The 27,452-nt window shown below is 34.9% G+C and overlaps 1 protein-coding gene across 8 annotated transcripts in view; it reads left to right on the plus strand.

Moving 5' to 3' along the window:
* HMBOX1 (homeobox containing 1) overlaps positions 1–27,452 on the plus strand; it is a 196,402-nt gene that overhangs the window by 110,574 nt on the left and 58,376 nt on the right. For all 8 annotated transcript variants that reach the window (XM_030312693.2, XM_032592873.1, XM_032592874.1 and 5 more), the window contains one exon: positions 21,758–21,868. In XM_030312693.2, coding sequence (XP_030168553.1) covers positions 21,758–21,868 — 111 coding nt within the window. The remainder of the gene's footprint in view (positions 1–21,757; positions 21,869–27,452) is intronic.

The following is a 27,452-nucleotide window of genomic DNA, read 5'->3' on the forward strand; positions in this document are numbered from 1 at the left end:
ACCAGTTAAATGTTGAACATGGTAATGAGAGCAGACATCTTTGCGTTTTCTCCAAACTTAGGGAGCAGGCATTCACTTTTTCACCATTAAATGTGATCTTAACTCTAAGTTTTTCATAGATGTCCTTTATCAAGATGCCCTTCAAGGGAAGTTTCCTTCTATTTCTGGTTTCTGAGAATTTTTATCATGAATGGATGTTTGTACTTTATCAAATGCTTTTCTGCATCTATTGAGATTACCATATGATTTTTCTTATTTTAGTCTTGTTAATATGGTGAATTACACTGATTGATTTTCAGATGTTAAACCAGACTTGCACTCTGGGAAAAATTCCATTGAATCATGATGTATTATCTTTTGTGTATGGTTTAGTTCAATTTGCTGATGCTCTAGTATTGTAAAATTGTAGTATCTGTGTTCATTAGGAATATTATTCAGGGTTTGTTTTGCTTGTTCCATGTAATGTCCTTGTCTAGTTTTGTTAAGGTAATGTGGCCTCATAAGACATGTTGGAAAGTGTTTCAGTCCCTTGTGTTTCTAGAAGAATTGGTATAGAATTGGTAGTATTTCCTCCTTAAATACTGTCCTTGATGATGATGATGATGATGATGATGATGATGATGATGATTGTCTTACACTTGGCTATTATTTAACTAAAGGATCTTAGTTAAGGGCTTGTGCCCTGTACTGAAGGCAGCAGATAGAATATAGAAATAGTGGAGATTATTAGGTCCTTAATACCTCAAAGGTTGCCAGCACTCTTCTACATGATTCTGTCCTTGGCAGAAATACTTTTCTCTTGCCAGTTGCCTAAAATTGCCAGGTTACAAACCACAAACCAAATTGAATTTGCTTTAGATAGAGCCATAACCCTGTGCCCTCCTATGCCTGAGTATAGAACATAGTTTTCACTCACTTAAGCTATGAGATTTTGCTTCCTGTAGTAGTTTTAAAAATACTAAGTGACTTATCTCTAAATCTCTTCTCAAGCAGATCTGTGGACAACTTCTTGGTTTTGAACACATTGATTTAATGTATGAATCCAATATACATTGCCCCAGGCTTATTGTCATTGTTCTTGATGAGAAACATAGGAAAGAGTTTTTAGAAACATTCTTAATATGATGTTTATTTAAGACCTAGAATATGATGTTTTCATAAAAGTACATTTTTTGGGGCACCTGAGTGGCTCAGTCGGTTAAGCGTTCGACTTTGGCTCAGGTCATGATCTCACTGTTTCTGAGTTCGAGCCCCTCATCGGGCTCTGTGCTGACAGCTCACCTGGAGCCTGCTTCAGATTCTGTGTCTCCCTTTCTGTCTCTGCCCCTCCCCCCACTTGTTCTCTGTCTCTCTCTCAAAAATAAGTAAACATTAAAAAAAATTTTTTTAAGTGCATTTTTTTTTCCTTTGTTAAAAAGATTGAGCATTGCACACAGGCTCTTTCATTGCTAAATATTTTTTGGAAGACATATTATCAGTTTGTCTTGATTTTTCTAGGACATAAAGAATGTCTTTGAAATGTTTGAGTGCTAAGTGTTAAAATAATTATCACATATAATAGTATGTAGTAAGAAACAGTATCTCTTAAACCATTATTGCCCATGCTTTTTTTGTCTTTAACTCAGCTTTATCATTGTGCTAAGTAACCTACCAGGAGAGCATATAGCCCTCTTGAGTGGTTTGTAGGTGACCCTTGGCTCTGCATTTTACTTCTGTGCACCTGGTTAGCTAAACCTCTCTTTTTGGAGGGTTTTTATTTTTAGCTGTAATTTATTTTAACACTTACCAAGGTGCTAGATGCTGTGCTAACTGTTTTATGTATTTGAGAGGCAAGTGTTAACTTCTTCAGTTACAGATGAGAGAACTGAGCATAAAGGGGAGTCCATCATTTGCTTATAGTCACACAGCTAATTACTGTTTGTCTTGCTGCAAAGCCAGTGTTCATGACATAGCATTTCAGTATATAGATGCAGTATAGTGCAGTGGTCTACAGCATGACTTTGAAGGTTCAAAATATGACTTCTGTCACTCACTAGTTATATAACTTTGGGCAGGTTACTGAACATCTTAATCTTCAGTTTCCTCTTTTGGAAAATGAGAATAATATAATACCCACCTAACAGCGTTTTTGAAATTAAATTAATTGGTTTATGTAAAGTTTCTGGCACACAGTGATGCCACAGAAGTGTTTTTTTATTATTATAATTATTAACCATTATAGTCCTTCATCCCTCTACAAATTGACTTTTCTGAAACTAAGCTTCCTAAGACTAAATATGTTAACCATAATGTTTCTAACTTCGACCACTTAATAATGAATTTTTAAAAATATATAGCACCCCCCTGTTCATTGCAGCATATTTATAAGCCAAGACATGAAAATAACCTACCCAGGGGAATATTATTTACCCATAAAAAAGAAGGAGATCCTGCCATTTGCAACAATATGGATAGACATTGAGGATGTTATGTTAAATAAGACAGAGAAAGATATTGTATGATATCATTTATATGTAGAATCTTTAAAAAAAAAACAAAGTCATAGATACAGAGAACAGATTGGTGTTTGCTAGAGGTGATGAGTAGGGGGCTGGACAAAATGGGTGAAGGTGGTCAAAAGGTACAAACTTCCCACTTATAAGATAAATAAGTTCTAGGGATATAATGGGCACAATAGTTAACAATGCTTTATTGGACACTATAGTTAACTATAGTTAACAATGCTTCATTACACATTTGAAAGATATTGAGAGTAAATCTTAAAAGTTCTTTTACACACAGAAGAATTTTAACTATGTATTGTGATGGATTTTAACTAAACTTATTGTGGTAATCATTTCATAATAAATATATCATTATATTGTACACCTAAAACTAACAAAATTTTAAAAAGTTCATGATAGTTTGGTGGATTTCAATATAAGAGTGTGAAAGGGGCGCCTGGGTGGCTCAGTTGGTTGAGCGACCGACTTCAGCTCAGGTCACGATCTCACGGTTTTTGAGTTCGAGCCCCGCATTGGGCTCAGTGCTGACAGCTCAGAGCCTGGAGCCTGCTTCGGATACTGTGTCTCCCTCTCTCTCTCTCTCCCCCTCCCCCCACTCATGCTCTGTCTCTCTCTGTCTCAGAAATAAACATTAAAAAAAATTTTTTTTAAAGTGTGAAAAAGCTTAGTGATTTCAGATTCAACATCGCAGCTAACCTTTAAAAATATATCACTTGTTAAGTTTTAGTGTAATATCAGAAAATACCAACAGTCATTGAAAAAAGGTATTAAAATACTCTTTCCTTTTCCATCTAAAAAATACTGTGTAAATTTCATTTTGATATTAGCATGGGAAACTTTCTTCACCCTTACTAGTCTTACACAAAATTACACAAAATTCCCTTAAAAATGTTAGGTGGGAAGGAAAATATCCAGCTCCCTTTGTAGTGACATCTTCCTTTTCTCTGCTCCATAATTTTTCTACTTGCAGACGTTGCCAGGATTCTGTCTAATATCTCATTTTATTATTCAAAAGGAGGGAAAATCAATTGTGGTGATGGTTGCACAACTCTGTACTAAAAACCATTGAATTGTACACTTTAAATGGGTGAATTGCATGGTATGTGAATTATATTGTAATAAGTCAGTTTTAAAAGATAGAAGGGAAAATAAAAAACTTCAAAAATATCCTTTGAAAAGAGTTCCCCAAAGTAGAATTTTAAAATTTTGTATGTATTCTTATTACTGAATAAAAGCCTAATAAACTAAAAATAAAATAATTAAATTATAAAATATAAATTTACTTTTTGTATTAAAAATATATTCATGTGGTTCAAACTTCAGATTACATAAGGGTGCTAAATCTGTCTTCTATCTCTGTCTCTCAGCCTTAATCCCCTTCCCAGAGGATATACGGACATTACCAGTTTCTGGAGGGATACTTTATGCATTTAAAAACAAATAGTATGTCTATAGTCCTTTCTCGTTTTTTGCCAGACAGGTAATGTGCTATTTACACTATTCTGCACTGAACTTTTCTAACTTGGAAATTTTCCTGTATCAATACATAAAGAGTATTATCACTGGGTTTGGTTGTTTTGTTTTTGTTTTTGTTTTGGCAGTTTTGTTCTTTTATTAGTACATACAATAATGATCATCTTATAATTGGTGTTGTCATAGATTTGATGAAATGTGGTAAAATATTGATGAACATCCTGCTTGGCTTGACCTCCAAATCAGTTGTAACTATCTATACTTTAACCATTGCTGTCCATTTTTGCCAACAATTTGTACGTTGTTTTGCTAACACGATAAGTGTGAAATGGTATTTCACTGCAGTTTTATCTTTTTATTTTTTAAGGTATAATTGACAAATAACATATTAGTCTTATGTATGCAATATGATTCAAAATTTATATACATTGTGAAATAATCACAATAAGTCTATTAACATCCATCACCATACATAGTTACAAAATTTGTTTTTTGTCTTGTGATGAGGACTTTTAAGATTTACTCTCTTAGCAGATTTCAGTACTGCAGTTTTAAATGATTTTCCTGATTAATATTTAGATAAAGCATCACTTCATATGTATTGACCATTTACACTCTCTATGAATTGACTGTTTAAATCTGTCACCAGTTTTTATAGGGTTGTCTTTTTCTGTTTTGTTTTGTTTTGTTTTAGTTTAAAATTTTTTTTACAAATAAAATTATATATATTTAAGATGTAAAATGTGATTTTTGGTATATCACTGTTGAAAAAATGCTTAGTATCCCATCTTGTAACTACTGCAATTTTCAGTCAACTGTTAACATTTAGCAATTTAGTAGCTGCTTAAACTACTTTTTTGCCTTTATCCCACATGCAGATACTAACTAAATACTTGTTTAATAAATAAATAAAATTTAGATACATTTTTAAATAAGGTTAATCTTGATGATAATGATCGTCTTTTAAATACACATATTCTTTGGGGTGCTTGGGTGGCTCAGTCATTTAAGCATTGGACTGTTGATATTGGCTCAGGTCATGATGTCGCAATTTGTGGGATTGAACCCTGTGTCAGGCTCAGTGCTGGCAGCTGGAGTCTGCTTGGGATTCTCTCTTTCCCTCCCTCTCTGCCCCTCCCCTGTTTTCTCTCTCTCTGTTTCAAAATAAACAAACATTAAAAAATTTTTAACTACACATATTCTTTTGTATGTGTAACTTTTTTTGTTTAATATTTATGTACACTCCCTTTGACCATGTAATTTATCTTCTAGCAATTTATCGAATAGAAATAGTTGCATATGTCTAGAATGATGAATATTCAGGAATATTTATTGCGGCATATTATATTTTAGCAAAAGGTTGCAAATAACATTATCTAAGTGTCCAGGACTAGGAGACTAGTTAGGCAAGTTATGGTGTATCATAATATGGAGCACTGTTTGTTTATAAAAGAATAAGGCAGCACTATATGTCTACAGTAGGATGAGGAAGGGAATGTGTTGTAAGGTGTGGGAGGGAGGTGACTGATTTTATTGTTAAGCATCAATTTTTAAAACATATACCATGTTACAGGCTCAATAATAATGTGCACTGGCTAGATTCACCTCAGGTATTACCAGCTTGTTCTATGTGCTTTTTGATACCAATCAGAGTATCAACAGAATTTTGTTTTTGATATAATTCTAAAATTCAACACTAAGGAAAAAATGCATAAGCATAGCTAAAACATTCTTTAAGAAAAACAGAGGAGAGTTTGAACAAATTTGCCCTATTAGATATTAAAGTATACTGTATGGTTAGAGTAAATAAATAAGATCATATTGTCAGATGGTACAGAACAGAATTCATTAATAGATCTTGTATATGAGGAAATTGAGCTTAAAAGAAGTATTTCAAATCTGTAAGGAAATGGTGTTTTTCCATTGGTTGTTTTTTTGAAAGTGAAAAAAATCAAAATAGGTGCTTACATCACACCAGAAACAAACACCAGTTTCCATATGGAATAGAGAGCTAGATATATATACTTTTTAATACTGGATGAAAGTTACTGTTATATTACTATTAGAAGAAAATATTGAATATTTTTTTAATTTTAAGGTGAGAAAGCTTTTCCTACATAATAAATAAAATCCAAAAGAAAGTTAGGTGGATTTAACTATGTAAAATTTTTAAGATATGTCCAATAAAAAACACTGTAACAAGATTCACACTGAAAGATATTTGCAATATAGAGAGCAAAGATATATCAATGATATATCAAAAGAACAATTAATGTTATGAAAGCAATAAATAATTCAATATAAAAATTTACAAAGGCTATCAGTATGTAATTTACAAAAGATTTAATATAAATGGCCAGTAAAGATAAAAAAGATTTGCAGCCTCTTGGAAAATTAAATAAGAACAATCAACTGCAAGTTAACAGTGTTTTTTTTGTCCCCCCCCCCCCCCATTAGACCAGCAGACATTAGAAGATTAAGGGAAAGTGCTGGTTTAAAATAGCAGTATAAGGTGCACCTGGGTGGCTCATTCAGTTAAATGTCTGAATTCAGCTTAGGTCATGATCTCATGGTTGTAAGATCTAGCTCCACACTGGGTGTGCAGCCTGCTTGAGAGTCTCTCTCTCCTTCTTCCTCTGCCCCTCCTCTCTTTGCACGCACAACCACATGCTCGCCCTCTCTGTCTGTCTGTCTGTCTCTCTCTCTCTCTCTCTCTCTCTGGAAAAAAGAAAAGGAATAAATTTTTTCTTCACTTCTGGTTATCATAACCAAGCAGAAACAATAAAAATAAAAAGAAAAGAAAAATTCTGTCTTCGATGGACTTTAAAACACAGACTGAATCGGGGCGCCTGGGTGGCGCAGTTGGTTAAGCGTCCAACTTCAGCCAGGTCACGATCTCACGGTCTGTGAGTTCGAGCCCCGCGTCAGGCTCTGGGCTGATGGCTCGGAGCCTGGAGCCTGTTTCCGATTCTGTGTCTCCCTCTCTCTCTGCCCCTCCCCCTTTCATGCTCTGTCTCTGTCTGTCCCAAAAATAAATAAAAACGTTGAAGAAAAAAAAAATTAAAAACAAAAAAAAACACAGACTGAATCAAATAAAAATTCTGAATCAAACAAGAGAAAATGATGGGAACTGACATGCCTCTATCCTGGAGAAGGAAATAAGTTTGCCTGAAGGTATCTTAGTTATGAATGATTGATCCATTATTTTTGGTTTAAGAATAACAGTTCCAGAGGGATGTTGCAACAAGAATAATGGAAATATTCCTTTATAGATAAAGTTCAACATAGAAACTCCATACCTATAAGCATTCATTCCCCAGTTCTTCATTCCCTCAGATCCTGGCAATCACTAACTTATTTTCTGCCTATAGATTTACCTCTAAAGACAAATTTCTGGCTGTTTCATAAAATAGGCTCATTTACTCTGTGAATTTTCATGTCTACCTTCCCTTTACTTAGCATAATGTTTTCAAGGTTTACCTATGTTGTGGCATGTATCAGTACTTCTTTTAATAGATAAATGATTTTCCACTGCATAAATATACTACACTTTATTTACTCATCGGTTGATGGACATTTGGATTGTTTCCACTTTGGGGCTATTGTGCACAGTGCTTTGAACTGTGAAGTTTTTGTATAGACAGAATCTCTTGGAATATACCTAGGACTGGAATTGTGGGTTATATGATAATTCTGTGTTTAACATTTTGAAGAACTGTCAAACTGTTTTGCATTTTGCAAACCCACAAATGTATGAGGAATCCAATTGCTTCACATTATCACCAACGCTTGTTATTATTCATCTGTTTAACTATAACCATCCTAGTGGTTGTAAAGTGGTATCTCATAGTTTTGATTTATATCTCCTTAATGACCAATGATGTTGACCATATTTTCATGTGCTTTTTGACCATTTGTATGTATTTTTGGAGGGACGTCTAGTGAAATTGTTCATCTATTTTTTTAAATGAGTTTTATTTTTTAGTATTGAATTGTAAGAATTCTTTATGTATTCTAGATAAAAGTGCCTTGTCAGATATAGAGTTTCCATATATTTTCACATTCTTGGTGGTAACCTTTGAAACACACAGTGTTTTAAATTTGATGACATTTTTTTTGTTGTTGCTTTTGGTGTCATAGCTAAGAAACCATTGTCCAATTCAAAGTCACACAGATTTATATCTCTTTTCTTCTGAGAGTTTCATAATTTCAGCTCTTACATTTAGGTCCCTGATCCATTTTGAGGTAATTTTTGTATATGATATAAGATAGGAGTCCAATATCATTTTTTTTTGCAGGTGGATATCTAGTTCCAGCACCGTTTGCTGAAAAGACTATTCTTTGCTTATTGAATTTTCTTGTCAACTTTCTCAAAAATCAGTTGACCATAAATGAATGACTGGACTTATTTCTTGACTCTTGGTTCTATTCCTTTGATCTATATGTCTATCTAAATGCCAGTACCACATAATCTTGATACAATTTGACAGTAAATTTTGAAATTGGGAAGTGTGAATCCTCCAACTTTGTTCTTCTTCTTTTTTTTTCTTAAAGATTGTTTTGTCTGTTCTGGGTCCCTTACATTTCTATAGGAATTTGAGGATCACTTTATTAACTTCTGCAAAAAAAAAAAAAAAAGCAGCTGTAATTTTAATAAGAATTACTTTGAATCTGTAGATCAATTTGTTGAGTGTTGTCATTTTAATGATATTAAATCCTCCAATCCATGAATATGAGATGTCTTTCCATTTACTTAGGTATTCTTAAATTTTTTTCAACAGTATTTTGTAGTTTTTGTTGTACAGGTTTTGCATTATTTTTGTTAGATTTATTCCTAAATATTTTATTCATTTTGATGCTATTGTACGCAGAATTAGTTTTTGAATTTTTTTTTTTTTTTTGCGTCATTGCTAGCGGATGGAAATAAAATTTAATTCTGTATGTTGATTTTTGTGTTCTGCAACCTTGGTGAACACAATTCTAATAGTTTTGTGTGTGTGCATGTGCTCATGTGGATTCGTTCAGATTCTTCAGTACTCAACATCCTGTCATCTGCAAACAGGTTATTTTCCTTTTTCCTTCCCAGTCTGAATGCCTTTTATTTCTTTAACTTGTTTTATGGTTGTCCTGGCTGGAACCAGAGCAAACTTTCTTGTGTTGTTGCTGATCTTAGTGGCAAAGCTCTCAGTCTTTAACTACTAAGTATGATGTCAGCTGTGGATTTTTCATAGATGTTCTCTATCAAGGTAAGAAAGTTTGCTTCTGTTCTTGGTTTATTCAGTGTTCTATATCACAAAAGTGTGTTGGGTTTTGTCAAATTCTTTTTCCTGTCTATTAAAGTAATCCCATGGATTTTGTCATTTACTACTACAGTATATTACATTGATTTTCACATATTCAGTGAACCTAGCTTTCCTGAGATAAATCCCACTTGGTCATGGGATAAAATCCTTTTTATATGTTGTTGAAATCAGTTTGCTAGTATTTTGTTGAGGATATTTACATCTATACTCATAAGGGATGTTGATCTGTAGTTTTCTTGCAGTGTCTTTGTCTGGTTTTGGCCTTACAGAATGAATTGGGAAGTGTTTCCTTCTTTTTCTAATTGAGTTTGTGAAGGATTAGAGTGAGTGTGTGTATGTGTGTGTTAATTAGTTTTGAAACACTTGGTAGAATTTACCAGTGCAGTCATCTGACTTTGTGGGAAGATTTTGACTACTAATTCAGTACCTTTACTTGCTATAGACCTGTTCAGATTTTCTGTTTCTTCTTGAATCAGATTTGGTAGGTTGTTCTAGGAATTTGTCATTTCGTGTAGGTTTTATAATTTGTTGGCATATTGTTGTTCCCTTTTTATTTCTGTTAGGTCAGTAGTAATGCCCTCTCTTTCATTCCTGATTTTAGTTTTGAGTCTTCCCTCATTTTGCTTGTCAGTCTACCTAAAAGTTTCTCAATCCTATTTGCCTGTTTCAAAGAACAAATGTATTATTTTTTGGTTTTCTCTATTATGTTTCTATTTTGTGCTTCATTTATTTCTCCTCTATATTATTTCATTTTCTTTCTTCTGCCTGCCTTGGAGTAAGTTTGCTCTTTTTCTAGAGTTTTTAAGGTACAAGGCTAGAGTATTGATTCGTCTTTTTTTTTTTCTTTTTCTTTTTTCAGTAGAGACACAGCAATAAATTTCTCTCTAAGCACTCTGAGCACTTCTTTATCTTCATCTCATATGTTTGGTATGTTTTGTGTGTTTGTGTGTGTGTCTGTGAGTGTCTGTATGTGTTTTAATCATCTCAAGGTATTTTCTAATATCTGTCATTTCTTCTCTGACTCATTGGTTAGGACTCTTAATTTCCATATGTTTGTGAATTTTCCAGTATTTTCTGTTATTGATTTCTAATTCATTCTGCTGTGTTTGGAGAGCCTACTTTGTATGATTTAAAAATTATTGAGACTTGTTTTGTGGCCTAACATATGTCTGTCCCAGAAAATGTTCCACATACACTTGAAAAGAATGCGTGTTCTACTGTTGTTGAGTGGAACATTCTTAAGCCGTTTATTAGGTTTAGTTGGTTTATGATGTTCATGTCTTTTTTCTTATTAGTCTTCTGTCTGGTTGTTTTATCTACTGTTAAAAGTGAGCATTGAAGTCTCCAGCTATAACTGTTGAATTGTCTATTTCTCCTTTCAATTCTGTCAGTTTTTGTGTCATGTATTTTGGCATTCTGTTTGGTGTGTATGTGTTTTTGTTTTTGTTTTTTTTTCCCTCATGTGTTATCCCTTTTGTCATTGTAAAATGTCCTTTTTTTGTCCCTCCTTACAAATTTTGTTTAAGTCTATTTTGTCTGATATTAGTATTGCCACTCAGGTTTTCATTTGCCTATGCTTACATAGTATATCTTTTACCATTCTTTTACTTTCAACTTCTTCATGTCTTTGAATCTAAAATGTATTTCTTATAGACAGTATACAGTTGGATCATGTTTTTATTTCATCCATTCTGCCAGTCTCTGCTTTTTTTATTGGGGTGCTTAATCCATTTAAATTTAATATAATTATAATGAGGTAGGATTTACATCTGCCATTTTGTTATTTGTTTGTCATGACTTGTGTCTATTTTGTTCCCCTTATTGCTTGGTTACTTCCTTCTTTTGTGTTAAATAGATATTTTCTAGTATATCAGTTTAAATCTCTTGTCATTTCTTTTACTATGTTTTTTTTCAGTTATTGTCTTAGTGGTTGCCCTGAGGATTACCATTAACTTATAATTATGTAATTATAATTATTTAATTTATAATAGCTTAGTACAGATTAATAGCCACTTAATTTCAATAATAGAGAAAACCTGACTCCCTTATAGCTTCATTCCTTCTCCTTTGTGCTATTATTGTCACACAAATTAAACGCTACACATTGTGTGCCTATCAACTTTGATTTATAATTATTGCATTATCTAATTTGAAATCAAATAGGGATAAAAGTAGTTCCAAACAAAAAAATACTTTTATACTGTGTTTTGTCATTACTTCATCATTGCAGTTACTGGCACTCTTTATTTCTTTTTGTGTATTTGTATTACTATTTTGTGTCCTTTCATTTCATCCAAAATAATTCTCTTAGCTTTTCTTGTAGGTCAGGTCAGCTGACAGCAGATTCTATCCAGTTTGACAATGTCTTTCTTTTTTTTTTAATTTTTTTAATGTTTATTTATTTTTGAGAGAGAGAAACAGAGCACAAGTGGGGGAGGAGCAGAGAGAGAGGGAGATAGAATCAGAAGCAGGCTTCAGGCTCCAAGCTGTCACCAGAGAGCTGTCAGCCCCCAGCATGGGGCTTGAACCCACAAACTGTGAGATCATGACCTGAGCCGAAGTCAGATGCTTAACTGAGTGAGCCACCCAGGCACCCCAGAGTTTGATAGTGTCTTAATGTCTCTTTCATTTTGGAAGGATAGTTTTGCTGGATATAGAGTTTTTGATTGACATTCTTTTTTTTCTCCCCAGCACTTTGAATATATCATCTTACTGCCTCTACTGACTGTTTCTAATGAGAAATCAGCTATTAATCTTACTGAGTATTCCTTGTACATAATGAGTCACTTTTTTCTCTTGCTGCTTTCAAATTTTCTTAGTCTTTGATTTTCAACAGTTTATGGTCTACGTGTGGATCTCTCAAAATTTACATTACATAAAGACTTCTGAGCTTCTTGGATGTGTAGATTAATGTTTTCTTATAAAATTTGGAAACTCGCCATTATTTTTTCAAATATTCTTTCTTTACTTTTCTGTTTCTCATAATAGATCATCTCAATTGACCTGTCTTTAGTTTTCTCCTGCCAGTTCTGATGTTGAGCCTCTTTAGTAAATTCTTCCTCTCACTTTTTGTACTTTTCAACTCCAAAATTTCTATTTGATTTTTTCTTATAATTCCTGTCTCTTTATTGATGTTTTGTTTGATAAGGCATTTTTCTCAGTCTTTCCTTTAGTTCTTTTTTTTTTTTTTTTAATTTTTTTTTCAACGTTTATTTATTTTTGGGACAGAGAGAGACAGAGCATGAACGGGGGAGGGGCAGAGAGAGAGGGAGACACAGAATCGGAAGCAGGCTCCAGGCTCTGAGCCATCAGCCCAGAGCCTGACGCGGGGCTCGAACTCACGGACCGCGAGATCGTGACCTGGCTGAAGTCGGACGCTTAACCGACTGCGCCACCCAGGCGCCCCTTTCCTTTAGTTCTTTAGACATGTTTTGTCTGCTTCTTTGAATATCTTTAAAATAGCTATTTTAAATTTGTGTCTGGTAAGTCCACAAATTTCTTCAAAGACATTTATTGATGGCTTTTTTTTACTATGCATATGTCATACTTCTTATTTCTTGGCATGGTTTATAAATTTTATTTTTCAAATTGGGCACTTCTTAAATAATGTAGAAATCTGGAAATCAGATTCCTCCTTACCCTTGGATTTGTTGTTATTAGTGTTTGATATTGTTGGTCTTTCTTTGTTTAGTGACTTTCTTGAACTAATCCTATATACAGTGTGTGGCTACTGAAGTTTCTTGTTAGCTTAGTTGTCAGCTAATTATTGGACAGAGATTTCCTTAAATGTCTGGAACAATAAGTTTCCCAGCTTTGTAGAGGGGCTCTGAATGTGTATTGTGGTATGCTTTTAATGCTCAGATAGGCATTTCATAATTCTGCCTTTGCCTTCACTTTCTCTTTACACCATGCCTCAAGGTCAGCCAAAAGTGAGAGCTTAGGAGTTTCACATGTACGTTACTCTGATCATGCACATGGACCTAGGCATATACACAGCCCTACACATGCACCTGACCTAAAAGGCCAAAAATATGTCAAAGCATTTTTTTTTTTAAGTAGGCCCATGCCCAGTATGGGGCTCAAAGTCATAACCCTGAGATCAAGAGTTGCATGCTTTACAAGTGCCCCTGTCAAAGCTTTTCAGAGATACTCATAGACATCTCATTCCTCAGCTTTTTAAATATTTTGATTAACTGCCTGTTTGCCCCAACTGTTGTCATTACCTCAGTTAATATTAATGGTGTTGTTAAATGACTGCCTCTGATTGTTTTCAACAAACCACCACCCTTCTTCTCCCCTCCCAGGGAAGAGGCTATTCACCCTGAATGAGGTCTGAATCAATAAGGACAAGACTTGCACATGGGAGTTGGCAGAGAATTGACAGGTCAAATAATGACAGTTCTCTTTGAATGGTGTTTTAGAGAACTCCAAACCTGTTTTACTCCCTCCAGTGGCTACTAGGCTACACCTGGTTTCCACTGTGATTGCAGGAATATTGGTTTTCAAGTCTACTGTGCTGCTGGGATGATGGGAATGGGTGTAGGTCTGGTTAAAATGTCAAACATCTCTTATTAAAATTTAGCATTTTTTCTTGAATAAGTACTCCTTGGATTGTTGCAAGCCTTTTGTTAATTTCCAGAGTTCTGAAAACACTGATTCTAATAATTTTTGCCAGTATTTTTATGGTAGAGCTGCTTTTGCTCTTGTTGCATTTATGAAGGACTGGCTTTTCAGAGGCCCTTACTCTGCCATTCCCATTGACATCACTCCAGCCAAACAGATTTCGAAGGAAACCCTAATCCCCCCAATATTATTTCCCTTGTAGTGTTGTCCTCAAAAAATAAACATGGAAGACAAACATAAGCATACAAGGACTGGGAAGAATAGCATCGATAAACCTGCAGTAATAAAAACTTCTTGATGAAGAAATATTGCCAAAAATTAAATTGAAAATGTAGAATTTGGGATTAACTGGAAAGGCACAAGAAGGGTCTTTTAGGGAGCATGAAAATAATCTATTATACTAATTTGAGCAATGGTCATATGTGTGTATACACAGTCAAAAGTCATTGAAATATATATTTAAGAGTAGTGTACTTTACTGTAGGTAAAATATGTTTCAATTAAAAACAAAAAATGTATAGAGTGGAAAACCTGGGGAACTGTATGGTAAATCTTGAATCCATTCAAATTTAGAACTTTGAGTAAACAACTATGGGAATTATGAATCTAGAACAGATTACAAATGTTAACTATGCAAAAATATATTCCAAATATCAGGAGTGGGGTATAAAGGCCAGGGAGAGAGATGGGGAAAGTATAGTATATGTATGCATATGAGTTATCTATTGCTGCATAAGAAATAACATAAGATCTAGGGGTGCCTGGGTGGCTCAGTTGGTTAAGCATCCAACTCTTGATTTAGGCTTGAGGTCATGATCTCATGGTTCAGGAGACTGAGCCCCACACTGGGCTCTGTGCAGACAGTGCAGGGCCTGCTTGGGATTCTCTCTCTCTTCCTCTCTCTCTCTGCCCCTCCCCTGCTCACACTCTTTCTCTTAAAATAAATAAACATTAAAAAAAAAAAAAGAATATCAGATCTTAACAACTTGAAACCTAAATATTTATTGTCTCAGTTTCTCTGGGTCAAGAGTCCAAGAGCAGCTTAGATCTTTCTGGTTCAGGGTGTTCTCAGGAGGTAGCAGTCATTGGGAGTCTTAACTAAGACCAGAGGACTCCCTTCCAGGGTGATTCACTTGCATAGCTGTTAATAGAATGACTCCGTTTTTTGCCATATAAGTTTATCCATAGGTCTGGTTGAGTGGTCTCACAGCATGGCAACTAGCTTCCCTCAGAACCAACTTTCAGAGCAAGGCAGAAACTGTAATGTCATTTGTGACCTAGCACAGAAGTCGCAGACTGTCATTTCTGCCATAGTCTGTTAGTTGCATAAACCAACCCTCAAGCAGTGTTGGAGGGGATTACACAAAAGGAGGAAGACAAAGAGGATTATTAGGGGTCATTTTAGAGCCTGGCCACCACAGCCTACTAATTCCTCAGCTTTTTAGCCAGGAGCCATTACATTCTGGCCAGAAGTCAGAAAGTAATGCTTCCAGCCTCCCAGTGCTTTTGTATAATCCTTTTTCTTGTTTTAATGCATTTTTTTAGGTATCTTATTTGAATTTGCTAAATTCACAGAAGCATTTACTAAAGTTGAATTGATCTTTATTTACACTCTAGTTTATTAAAAATTTTTTTCTTACATCTAAATCAGACTGAATTTTATGTTTTTATTTTTTTAAATTTTGTCTGTAGTATGTCATTTTAGTAATTCTGCCTATCCTATGTCTACATATGCTTGGGATGATCTTGTTATGAGTATAGTTATATTTTAGTGGTGAGAATTTGGATGCATGTGGGGGTGGGGGGTTTTGGGGGTTTTGGTTTTGTTTTAGATGTGTATGTTTTTATTTATTTATTTATTTATTTATTTATTTATTTATTTTGAGAGAGAGAGAGTGCACTGCATGACCAGGGGAGGGGCAGAGAGAGAGAGAGAGAGAGGGAAAGAAAGAATCCCAAATAGGCTCTGCACTGTCTGCACAGAGCCCAACATGGGGCTTGATCTCACGAACCATGAGATTATTACCTGAGCCAAAATCAAGAGTTGGACAAGTTGGACACTTAACTGACTGAGCCACCCAGGTGCTCCTGTGTTTTGTTTTGTTTTTTTAATTAGTTTTCCTCTTATTTTTTTTCCTTTTGAATTGCTTATAATTTTTTTTATAATGAGCATGTATTTCAAAATGAAAGACTTTCAAAAATAAGTTTTATAGTATTCAATAATCGTGAGAATGTAAGGAGACATTCTCATCACTTGGTTAGAGTATAAAATGTGGTACAATCCTCTTCGGTATTGTCACAAACTTAAATGCTCATATACTATGAATCAAAAATTCCATTCTTGTGACTCTCTTCTAAAATATCCATTCATATGCACAGAGATATGCATAGAGTGCTTATTTCATCATCATGTGTAATTAAACCATAATTATCCTGTATCATGTGTGTGTGTATATGTGTGTGTGTGCATATATATATATATATATATATATATATATATAATGTATGTCATGTATATATCATGTATAATTAAACCATTAGCAACAACTGAAATGTTCAATAACAGGTAGATATGTAGGTGGATTGTGGTGTAGAATATTACATAGCCATTAGAATGATAAAAATTCATTATGTACTACATGAGAAAATTCCAAGGCATTATGTGCGAAACATTACTTATTACGTATAGAATAACTACAAATGTGTGGGTTTTTTCTAAAAAACTATATATGTATACAGATACATGTTTATGTCTTAAAAGACATAAGTGCATAGGAAAGAGTCTGGAAGGTTTCATGCCAAATAAACAAGGATATTTCTAGGATAGGGAATAAGAGATAAGTTGAGATGGAGGATGGACTTTTTTCTGCATGTTAGTGAATTATTTTTATGGAGAATGTGTTTTTTATTTTATTTTTGTTAACGTTTATTTACTATTGAGAGACAGAGAGACACAGAGCATGAGCAGGGAAGGGGCAGAGAGAGGGGGCGACACAGAATCTGAAGCAGGTTCCAGGCTCTGAGCTGTCAGCACAGAGCCCGACGTGGGGCTCGAACTCACAAACTGTGAGATCATGACCTGAGCTGAAGTCGGATGCTTAACTGACTCAGCCACCCAGGCGCCCCTATGGAGAATGTGTTTTAACTTAAAACTTTTGAGCTACAACTCTGGTTACACTGTGGAAGGTAAATTATAGAGATGACTGCAGTTCCCAGGTAGAAAATTACTTGAAGAATCACATTTTACTTTTTCAACTGTGCAATGATCTTGTAATAAAAAAGATCTGATCATGAGGATTTTGTACTTTGTGGATCTTAGATGGCTTGTTCTTGTATCAAAGTTATTTCATTTCTCCAGGCAAAAGGGGGTGAGATTCCAAACTGCAGACATGAGAATTAGAGAGAACATAAAGAGAATTTTAAGAAGTGATTGGATATAGTAAGCATGTGAGATTTGGAGGAAAGAATAGAATGGTAGGTAAAATTGAGATGTGGGGGGGGCACAGAAGAAGAGCAGATTTAAAGGAGGAGGATAATGAATTAAATTAAGGATATTGAATACCTGTGGCAAAATTTCATGAAACTATCTAGCAGATGGTTGAAATAACAGTCTGGTGCTCTGGAAGTCATCGACACTTAGAATTTTAACATCACGATTATTGACAGTTGAGATGACCAAAGGAAGAGTGTGTAGAGTAAGAGAAGATTCTTAGAGATGGAACCCTTGGGACACTAGCATTTAAGGAGCTAGCAAAGCAGTCCCTGAAGCTGACTGAAAACTCGCACTGGGCAGTTGTATCTGGCATTTCAAAGATGAAGATGATGGGAGTGGTCAGTAGTTGTGGCTTTCCACAGGAAGCGGAAGGAAGAGAGAACATTTAAATTGTAGCATTAGGGATTTTGACCAGATTGGGTTGTGGTAGAGAGCCCTCTAGTGGAAGGGAGCGTGGCATTTGAGGAACTGGAAGGAGCGTGACAAAGCTGAAGCTCAGAAAAGAATGTGCATGAGACTGGCATTTTTTTGTCCTTTGTGATCCATCACTTTCTTATTGGAAAGAAATTAATGGGGGTTAGTTGTAGTCTCTGAGTGTATGAAAGTTATATGTAAATTTTTCCTTTCTTCTGCCCTGTGAAAGGTGGAGAAGGGGTTATGAGGAGCTAAAACATGTGGAGAATGACTTTTTATTTTTTTCAGCAGTGGGAGGGGAGTTAGGGAGTTTTTCTCCCAAGAAGGAGTACCAAAGCAGACAAAAGCAGCAGGGCTTTCTGACACCTACCTCAGTTGAAGCATGGACCAACTCAACTGAACCATGGACCAAAGGCATGGACCAGCCACAGAAGGATGCATGTTAGAGGAACCTCACCTATCAGCAAGCTGCTAACCAAGAAAAATGACTGTGAAATGTGTTATTGTACATACTCAGCTTTTGTAGTACCTCTTCTGGAAAAAACTACTTGCTTTATTACTTTGTTTTCTGTATTTAGTATATGAAAACGAATTAAATTTACAGGGAAGAAGCTCTTTGTTTATTATCTGCACACATAAAAGACTAGACAGGAGGATATTCTTTATTATCTTCTTTTGTTTTATAAATTAATAAATGTAATTATTATGGAGAAATTGGAGAAATGGAGAAAATTGTGGAACAACATAAATTAACAGTTAACATTACTTACCTCAGTGGAATTGGTGAGGGAAGGTTGAAATTAACTTCTTTTTGCACATCTTTGTTGTTTAGCATCATTACAGTGTTTTTAAAGCAACCAACAAAGTATGTAGTGTTTATAAGGAAAGGCTAAATATAAAATAAACTAATACATATTTGTAGAAAGATTAAGAAAATAATGTAGAGGTATACAATGTATGAAAAATATGCCACTCTGAATTCCTATTGTGTATCTTTCTATATATAAGGTTTTGTTACTTCACAAAACAATGTAGATTATGTAAAAATATATTCATAAAACTATGTACTTTTTCATTTATTCTTGGGCATCTTTCCGGATTGTTACATATCAATGTATTCTTTTAAACATTGCCTACAATTTTGAAAATGTTTGGGACAAACTTTTTTTTAATTGAAATATTCAGTAAAAAGTGTCTAGCTTAATGATTTCTGTAAAGTGAATATACACATATAACTGTCACCCAGATCAAGATCAGTAATGATGCCAATCACTACATAACCCTTCTTTATACGGCCTCTCCTAACTGTAGGTAACCACTATTCTGATTGCCACCCATATAGATAAATTGTGTCTGTTTTTTAGCTGTATATGCATTGAGTCATATAGTTGTGTGTGACTTTTTTATGTGCATCTAACTTTTTTTGGCCTATATTATTTTTGTGAGATTTATTCATATGGTTGCATATAGCAGTGGTTTGTGTATCCTTTTGCTATTTGGTATGGTAGTCTCTAGTTGAATGTATAAATCATTATTTTTATGTATTCTCCTGTTGATAGGCATTTGAGTTGTTTCAGATTGGGGATCATTATGAATAAATGCTCCTGTGGGTCTGTACATGTACAAGATGTACATGCCTTTTGCACACGCTTCTATTTGAGTATGTACAAATTGCTGTATATCAAGGAAAGAAATTACTAGGTCATGCGGTATGCATTTATTCACCTTTAGTAGATACTGCCCAGTTGTTTTCCAAAGTGGCCCTGACTTCTTACCCTTCCATCAGCAGTATGAGAGTTCCATATATTGTACGTTGTTGCCAGCCATTTGGTATTGATGCCTTTTTGTTTGGTTTGTTATTATTTGTTTTTGATGGCTGTTTTTGAATATTTTTAGAAGTCTGCCCAGGGGTGCCTGGGTGACTCAGTCAGTTAAGCACCAACTTCAGCTCAGGTCATGATCTTGCAGTTCGTGAGTTTGAGCCCCATGTCGGGCTCTGTGCTCACAGCTCCGAGCCTGGAGACTGCTTTGGATTCTGTGTCTCTGGCTCTCTCTGCCCCTTCCTGACTCATGCTCTGTCTCTCTCTTTTTTTCTCTCTCAAAAATAAACAAACATTAAAAAAAAAAAGTCTGCCCAATATTTTATTATGTGACTAGATCATAATTTAATCTCCTTTGATGGGCTTTTTCCCTCTTCCTCCACTACAGCACCACCAGAACCTGGACAGTTCCAATATCTACTGGCTCTGTGATCTGTGTGCAGATTTAATACTGAAAGTTTCAGAATCTCTGTATATTCTTTTTTTTATTTTCTCAACAGATTTTTCTCAAATTACCTCTGGTTTCGAGTAGTATGGTGCCAATATGAAGAATCCATATTAAATATTTTCGTTTTATGACCTGAAAACCAATTTTGATTTCATAGTGGGAAATGGTTGTTTTTTTCATCTTGTTTAAAAGTAGTGTAAAAGGTAGTATAATATCTGAAACTAGACTTTTGGTGAAAGCATTGCTAAACACAGCCAATTTAATTATCCAGAATAATTTGCATTCTCTTAGAACAAGCATACAGTGCTAGCTGCCAACACCTGCATCACATACATCTTCAGTCCACTGGAAAACTACTGTGAATTACTTGATAATGTAATCACTTAGGTTTTAGAACCTATTTGACTTTCACCCTTGAAAGTGAAGGGTATTTCCAATCAGAGAAATTTTCTTCGAACCTCAACCTTTCTTTTAACAAATCTCCTTTCCCTGGTTTCCTGAAATATTCTATTAACATTGGTTTTTAAAGTATGAAACTCCAGGGGCTTGCTTTTAATGAGTTAAATGTGATCACCAGACCTCCAGCTTCTTCTCATGTTAGGAGGTGTGATTACTTCCATGATAGCACCCTTCCTATTGTGCATTATGGTTTTAAACAGGTGTTGGCACAGGTGGCATTCCGTACTATCCAGTTACCATGAGTAATTCCTTGGGAGAATTTAGATACTGTTAACCCTCTGTGAGAACTGAAGGGTCTTCTGGAAGATGCCTTATGAGTGTATAAGAGAGTTTTATCTTTCCTATTATTCTTTGCTTTTGCCAGTTGTATATTGAATTATTCATTTTGGAATAGCTACAATGACCAGAAGAAGCATGATTCTCATACTAGTAAGTTTTAGACATGTGTTTTTACTTTCAGATGTGGACGTTTTTCACATTTCTAATTAATTGCTGTCAAGAACTTTTTGGAGGTAGTTGAAAACTACTGCTTTATATTCTATTCAGTTTTTTTACTGTTATAAGTCTGTGTCTTAGAAGAATGTCTTTACCTCTTGAGATTTCTTAAGAGGTCATCCTGCAGCTTAATTCTAAAATTCTTTCAATTCTTCATTACCTGTACTAATAGTAACACGTCTGAAAACACCTATGTAAATTAACAAATAAGCCAGAAACCTTATTGAAAAGGTTTTCATGACCTCTCCTTTCTCAGTCCCTAAATCTTTTTCATCAGTATTTGTAATGAATAGCAAAACTTGCTGGCTTCATTTTTTTTTTTTTTTCTTCTCAGTATCAGGTAAAAGTTCTAATATTCTCAACCAGGATTGGGGTATAGGTGGTGATAGAAGGAGCACAAATCTAATAGACTTCTGACATATAACTATTAATTAGGAATCTCTTCATTTATCTCACATGAACCTAGCTTATAGATTAATTTTAGAGACCACTTTCAAGTCTCAGTTAATAAAATGCTTTCACCTCTAGTAGATCATTGCTGAGTATATTCTAGCCAGGGCGGGCAGTCAGCCTTTACAAAGAAGTCTTATCAGGAGAGAGTTTGCTCGAGTTGCTTCCTTATAGAGTAACACAGAGAATAAAGCACCCACTAACCCAGGACCGACATAGCCCTCAGCTTCCCTGTAATTTCAGTACCCGCAACAGCTGTTTCTCTTTCTACACAGGGATCAGTCAGAGCCGGATCTCTCATTGGCTGTTGCAGCAGGGATCAGACCTGAGCGAACAGAAGAAAAGAGCATTTTACCGATGGTATCAACTTGAGAAGACAAACCCTGGTAAATATCATTTCCTTATTTTATTGCATCTGAAACAAGACTATAATTAATTACTTTTTTAAATTTGTATGCTGACTTGTCTTCACTAAGGTAGTTTCATACTTTCCTGTTGTTCCTTTTTCCTTCTAAACTGTAAAACCTAAGCCCTGATTATATCAGTTTTTAGTTTAGTGTCTAATACTAGTCCTTTTCACTCCTTCCTCCAAGGCACCTCTTTGTTTCCAGGTTATATGCTTTTTCTAACCATAGTTTGAAAGCAGCAGTGGCTGATTTCTTTTTTCAACTATAGGTTCACACATAAGATTCCATATCTATTTTTTTTCTAAATGTTACTTTAGTTAATAATGTTAATTTCATACTTTTATTTAGTTTATTCTATACTGTATCCAGTGATCTCTGCTAATGATCTTCTATTTCTAATTACCTGGATGATGAGCATGTCTTTGGACTTTAGATTGAAACTGCCCTGATGACTTTGGCAGCAGCAATAGGTTGGAAAGTAGAATGAAATCTGAAGGAAAAAAGATCGCGAGAACCTTTATGTCTGAAGTTGCCAGGAGTAGGCAAGATCTGTTGTAGGATACCCTTAACAAATGGTATATAGAGTCTGATGTTGTATGACAGCCTGTATCAATCTACACACTACACAGACTGGTGGCAGCGAGCCTGATCTCAAGGTTAGCCTTGTGATTGAGCTGTATTCTGTAATAGCACAGCATTAAAGCCATTGCTTATTATAGGTTAAATCATCAGTTGGAATATTGCATATTGAAGACTTAGCTAATAATAGTATTGACTCTGAAGTAGAAATACTGTTGCAAAACATATTTATGTGTATGTGAGTGGTAAGTTTTTTGTTTTTGTTTTTTTAAAGATCACATTCCTGATCTGAAAGGCCCAGGCAGGACAAAATAGACAGACCATATCAACATCTCTGCAATGGATTTTTTTTTTTTATCTACCCTCCCCCAGTTTCTATTTTGAAATGTTTCAGATGTACAGAAAAGTTGAAAGACCAACACAGTGAACACCTGTTTACCCTCTTTTTAGATACAATAATTGTTAACATTTTGCTGTATTTGCTTTATCCCTGTAAAATAAATGAATAAATTTAAAAATCTATTTATGTATATGCATGTATACACCTGTCCTTCTCTTCAGCATTCCTCTCCTGAATAAAAGAATAATCGCCTGAATAACCACAGCCCCTATAGTTATATAATAGATACAAACATCTAGTTTATATTCCTATTTCTCTAGTTGCAAGAATGTCTTTTTTTTTTAATCAAATAGTATCTGATTTAGGTTGACAAATTGGAATTTGTCATATCTCTTTAGACTCTTAAGTCTGGTCACTCAAACTTTTTTTTTTTTTCATAACATAAACTTTTTAAACTCTCTAACCTTACAGAATGTCCCATATTCTGCATTTTTCTCTTTCCTCTTAGGGTCAATTAAATTATTCCTCTCTAGTGCCTGTATTTCCTGTAAACTACAAGTTAGGATTAGAGGCTTGATTAGATTCAAATTAAACATTTTTGGCAAGAATACTTCATAGATTATTTAGAGAGGGCATGTAGTAATGTCTACAATGTACTTTGAAATGCATCAAAATAAAGTGGATAAGGAGGTAGATAATGTGATAAAGTAAATGAGTACAATGTTATATGATATGAGTATAGATTTTCATCATAAAATTTCTTCTTTGTTTCTGTATGTTTGAAAATGTTCACAAACATTGGGGCAAAATGCTTTGTGAGTAACGTTTACCTCATGTATCAAGGTTTATGTAACGTCAGGTTGTAGCACTGTTCATATGCTAAGTTCGATCATTTGTTAAAGTAAGAACCACTGGATCTTGTCTTTGCAATTTGTAAATAATCTGTAGGGTGTCATTTTGTCACTGGATGAACAGCAAACTTTTGTTAATGGTTTTAGCATCCATTGATGATGCTTACTTAATGAGTTATTCTGTTGGGGATTGCAAAATGGTGTTGATCTTATGTATTTAGTATTCCTTCAACATTTATTAGCTGGCAGTTTTTCTGCAAAGAACTTTCATTTTTAGGTATTCTTATGATAGGTAGATAGGCAAGCAGATCTCTCAAACTAATGACTCTATTGTTGCTGCCGTTAGCTAAATGTTCTAAAGGGGCACAATTCAATAGAAATACAATGCAAATGACATGTAATTTAAAATTATCTAGTAGCCACATTTTAAAAAGTAAGAAACAGCTAAAATTAATTTTAATAATCTATTTTATTTAGCAAAGATATATTGACACTTCAAGTTTAATTCGATACTTTTCAAAATTATTGAGACTTCTTTCTCTTTTTCTTTCTCTTTATACTGATTCTTTGAAATTCAAGTGTATTTTACACTTGAAGCACACACCATTTTCAACCAGCCACTTTTAGGTGCTCAATAGCCACATGTGGCTAGTGGCTACCCTATTAGACAGTCTTAAGATAAAATCATACTTGAAGCAACACTTAAAACTCAACTCTAAGCAGTCTTCCCAAAGACATCACTTCATCCATGACTCACATACAACAAAGCAAATCAGATGGTGAATGACAAAAACTTGGCACTTGGTCTGCTTAATAGAGCAGTTTAGGCTGATAACAGAGGTTCAGGTAGGTAAATAAGGAGCTATACCTAGGGGGTTCATAAACCTGGCACATCTCAGCAATTGTCTGCCAGGAGGGAACACCAGAGAGATTGTCAAGATATTCCAAAGTGTATAGGGCAGAATAGTGAAGAATTTGAAGGACAAATACCGGCCAACTGTGTCAGGCATTCATCCTCTATAAGAAAAGGGATTTTTGTCTCTTGCATTGGCACTTAGAACAGTGCCTTGACATATCATCACAGTTGGTGAGGCTACATTCCTATCTCACACTGGGATTTCAAGGCTGAGCTCTAATTCCAGGAGGAGACTAGGATGCCAGGAAAATAAATTCACCAGAAAGAGGAAGGGGACTAAGGTACATCTCTCAGGCCACTGCAGCCTTGTTGTTGTAGCTGATCTGATAGCACTGCTGACTGTGGAATACTACTACTATTGGAGTCCAGTTTTTAGCACTGGGGTGATATAGTGTTCTTCTGAAGCTGTTTTATTAAAAATTGTTGAGTGCTTGGCTGAGGAGCCAATGGGACAAAGCTGCCATCTGTGGGATTATGATTAAATGTGTCTATGTCAGAATCCCACCCAGATGGAGCAATACAGCCTGGGGTCAGGACCGGTGGGGTACAGAGAGCCCCTAGGTCAGGAAACGGGTCGGCTGGAGAGGGGACCACCCCTCACCCCTCACGCATTGCACTTTGGTGGGGAACCTGGTGCTAAACCATTCGTAGGTGACCTGCTTCTGGGTCCAGGTTTCCTACATAGCAAAGCAGCTCCCTAGCTGCGTTCTATTGAAAGCCCTCTACACAAGGGTTTGTAAAAGTAAATTTTCTTAACTTAAAAAAAAAGAGGGACACCTGGGTGGCTCAGTCAGTTAAGCATCTGACTTCAGCTCAGGTCATGGGTTCAAGCCCCACGTTGGGCTCTGTACTGACAGCTCAGAGCCTGGAGCCTGCTTTGGATTCTGTGGCTCCCTCTCTGTCTCTACCCCTCCCTTGCTCATGCTTTGTTTCTCTCTCTCTCTCTCTCTCTCTCTCTCTCAAAAATAAATAATCACTAAAAACAAAAAAAAAAATGTTTTGTTTTTTATCTTATTTTTTATTTCAGTTTGTCTTGGGATCAGAATTCCACTAAACCATTATCAGGAAATTGGAGGAAGGTGGAACTACGGCATTAAAACAGGAAAATGGGAAAACACTAATAGCATTCATCCAGCTGTTGATAAGGAATTGGTTTCTTTAAGGAGCTAGTACCTCCTTTTAAAAATAAGTTCCCCTAGGGGCACCTGGCTGACTCATTTGGTAGAGCGTGTGACTCTTGATCTTGGGGTTGTAAGTTTGAGCCCCATGTTGGATGTACAGTTTACTTAAAAGTAAATAATAAAAAACTAAATTCCTCTAATTATGTACATTTGGTTTTCAATGAAGTTATATTGCTGATTGTCCCCTTTTTAAAGGACTTCCTATTTTTATTTGAAAACCAAATCCATATAGGTTCCAAGTTCTTTCTAGTCTGGTTTTCTGTAGGACAAAATTTAAAGTTAGCTGAAGAGAGGAGGATAAGTTTATAATTGTCAACTGGTAGTTTTCATAGCATTAACAGTAATTGGATGTTAGTGATTGAAAGTTAATTTTTAGAAGTTTTTCATTGCATTTTCACCTTCAGTATAAGAGCTAATATGGTATAGAATTCTTTCTAGGTATAAATGCATCTTTGTTGACTTTAAAATAACCTTTGATTGTAGCTGAAGAATTAGTATTGTTTTTTCTTCATGGACCTTTGAAACTACTATTCTGTTTAGATAAGATGAACTAAAGTTATGTTAACACCTAAAAATAGCTTATGCACTGTCCAGTCATTAGTTGCTTGTAGTACATGAGAATTTTCTTTGCAGGTCATTGCAGGGGTGATTGGAATCTACCTAAATGCCTCTCAGTCAAGAACCAGTTAAATGAATTATAGTATATCTATAAAATGGAATAGTATGGAGACTAAATAGCTAGTTTTTAAAGAGGGCTTTATATGAGTTAAACTTATATGTAGAAATATCAAATTCTTAAGTGAATAAAGTAAGGTGAAAACATTAGAGTATACTGCCATTTATATAGAGGGAATACGTACACACATGTATATGCTTATGTAAACATAGAACATCTCTAGCAGGCTGTATTCGGACCTAAGAAAAGTTCTGTGGAGGCTCAGAGAGACTGGGAGTACAAGGTAGCAGGAATACTATTAACTGTATAACCTTTTGTATCTTTATCAATTTTGTACTTGTACTATATATTCAAAAAGTACATACAAAGTTTCATGGAAAAGAGAGAAGGAGGAAGAAAGGGAAAGAAGGAAGGGAGGGAATGAGAGAGAGAGGCAAAAAAAAAGAAATTAACCTGCCTTGTTAACAGCTTTCAAGATATAAAAACTACAGAACCTAGGTTCACATAGTCCAGACCTGTTTATTGATAAGTTCTTTTATATCATAATTTTTTACTTGCTCATCAGAATAAATGGAAATGGTGCCATCCCATTGCATATATTCTGGGGGGAAAATGCAAAATTAAGAAAAATCATTAAGATGAAAAGTGCTTTTTTTCTAAATATAAGTATTTAGAAAATAAATTTAAAAAATGTTTGTACATTCTGTCCCTCTATTCTTGGGCTCAGATCATTTCTCTCTATATTACCTTGACTGAAGTTCTTTTTTTTTTCAACCTTTTCATTCTGGGTCCATTTGGATACAGGATTTTGTTTGTTTGTTTGTTTTTTAGTCTCTTTTTAAGTAGACTCAGCAAGAAAAAGAATAGAGTAGATATTTAGGTTGTTTTTACTGATAATCCAGTTGATATAGATACAGTGTAGTTCTCTGATAACAGACGCATCATTAGAATTTCCCAGCATATCCCAAAGCCTGCCAAGGAGTATGAATAAAATGGACTGATGGAAACTGATCAAATACA

This window comes from Lynx canadensis, chromosome B1 (assembly GCF_007474595.2).
Source record: "Lynx canadensis isolate LIC74 chromosome B1, mLynCan4.pri.v2, whole genome shotgun sequence".
NCBI classification, from domain to species: Eukaryota; Metazoa; Chordata; class Mammalia; order Carnivora; family Felidae; genus Lynx; species Lynx canadensis.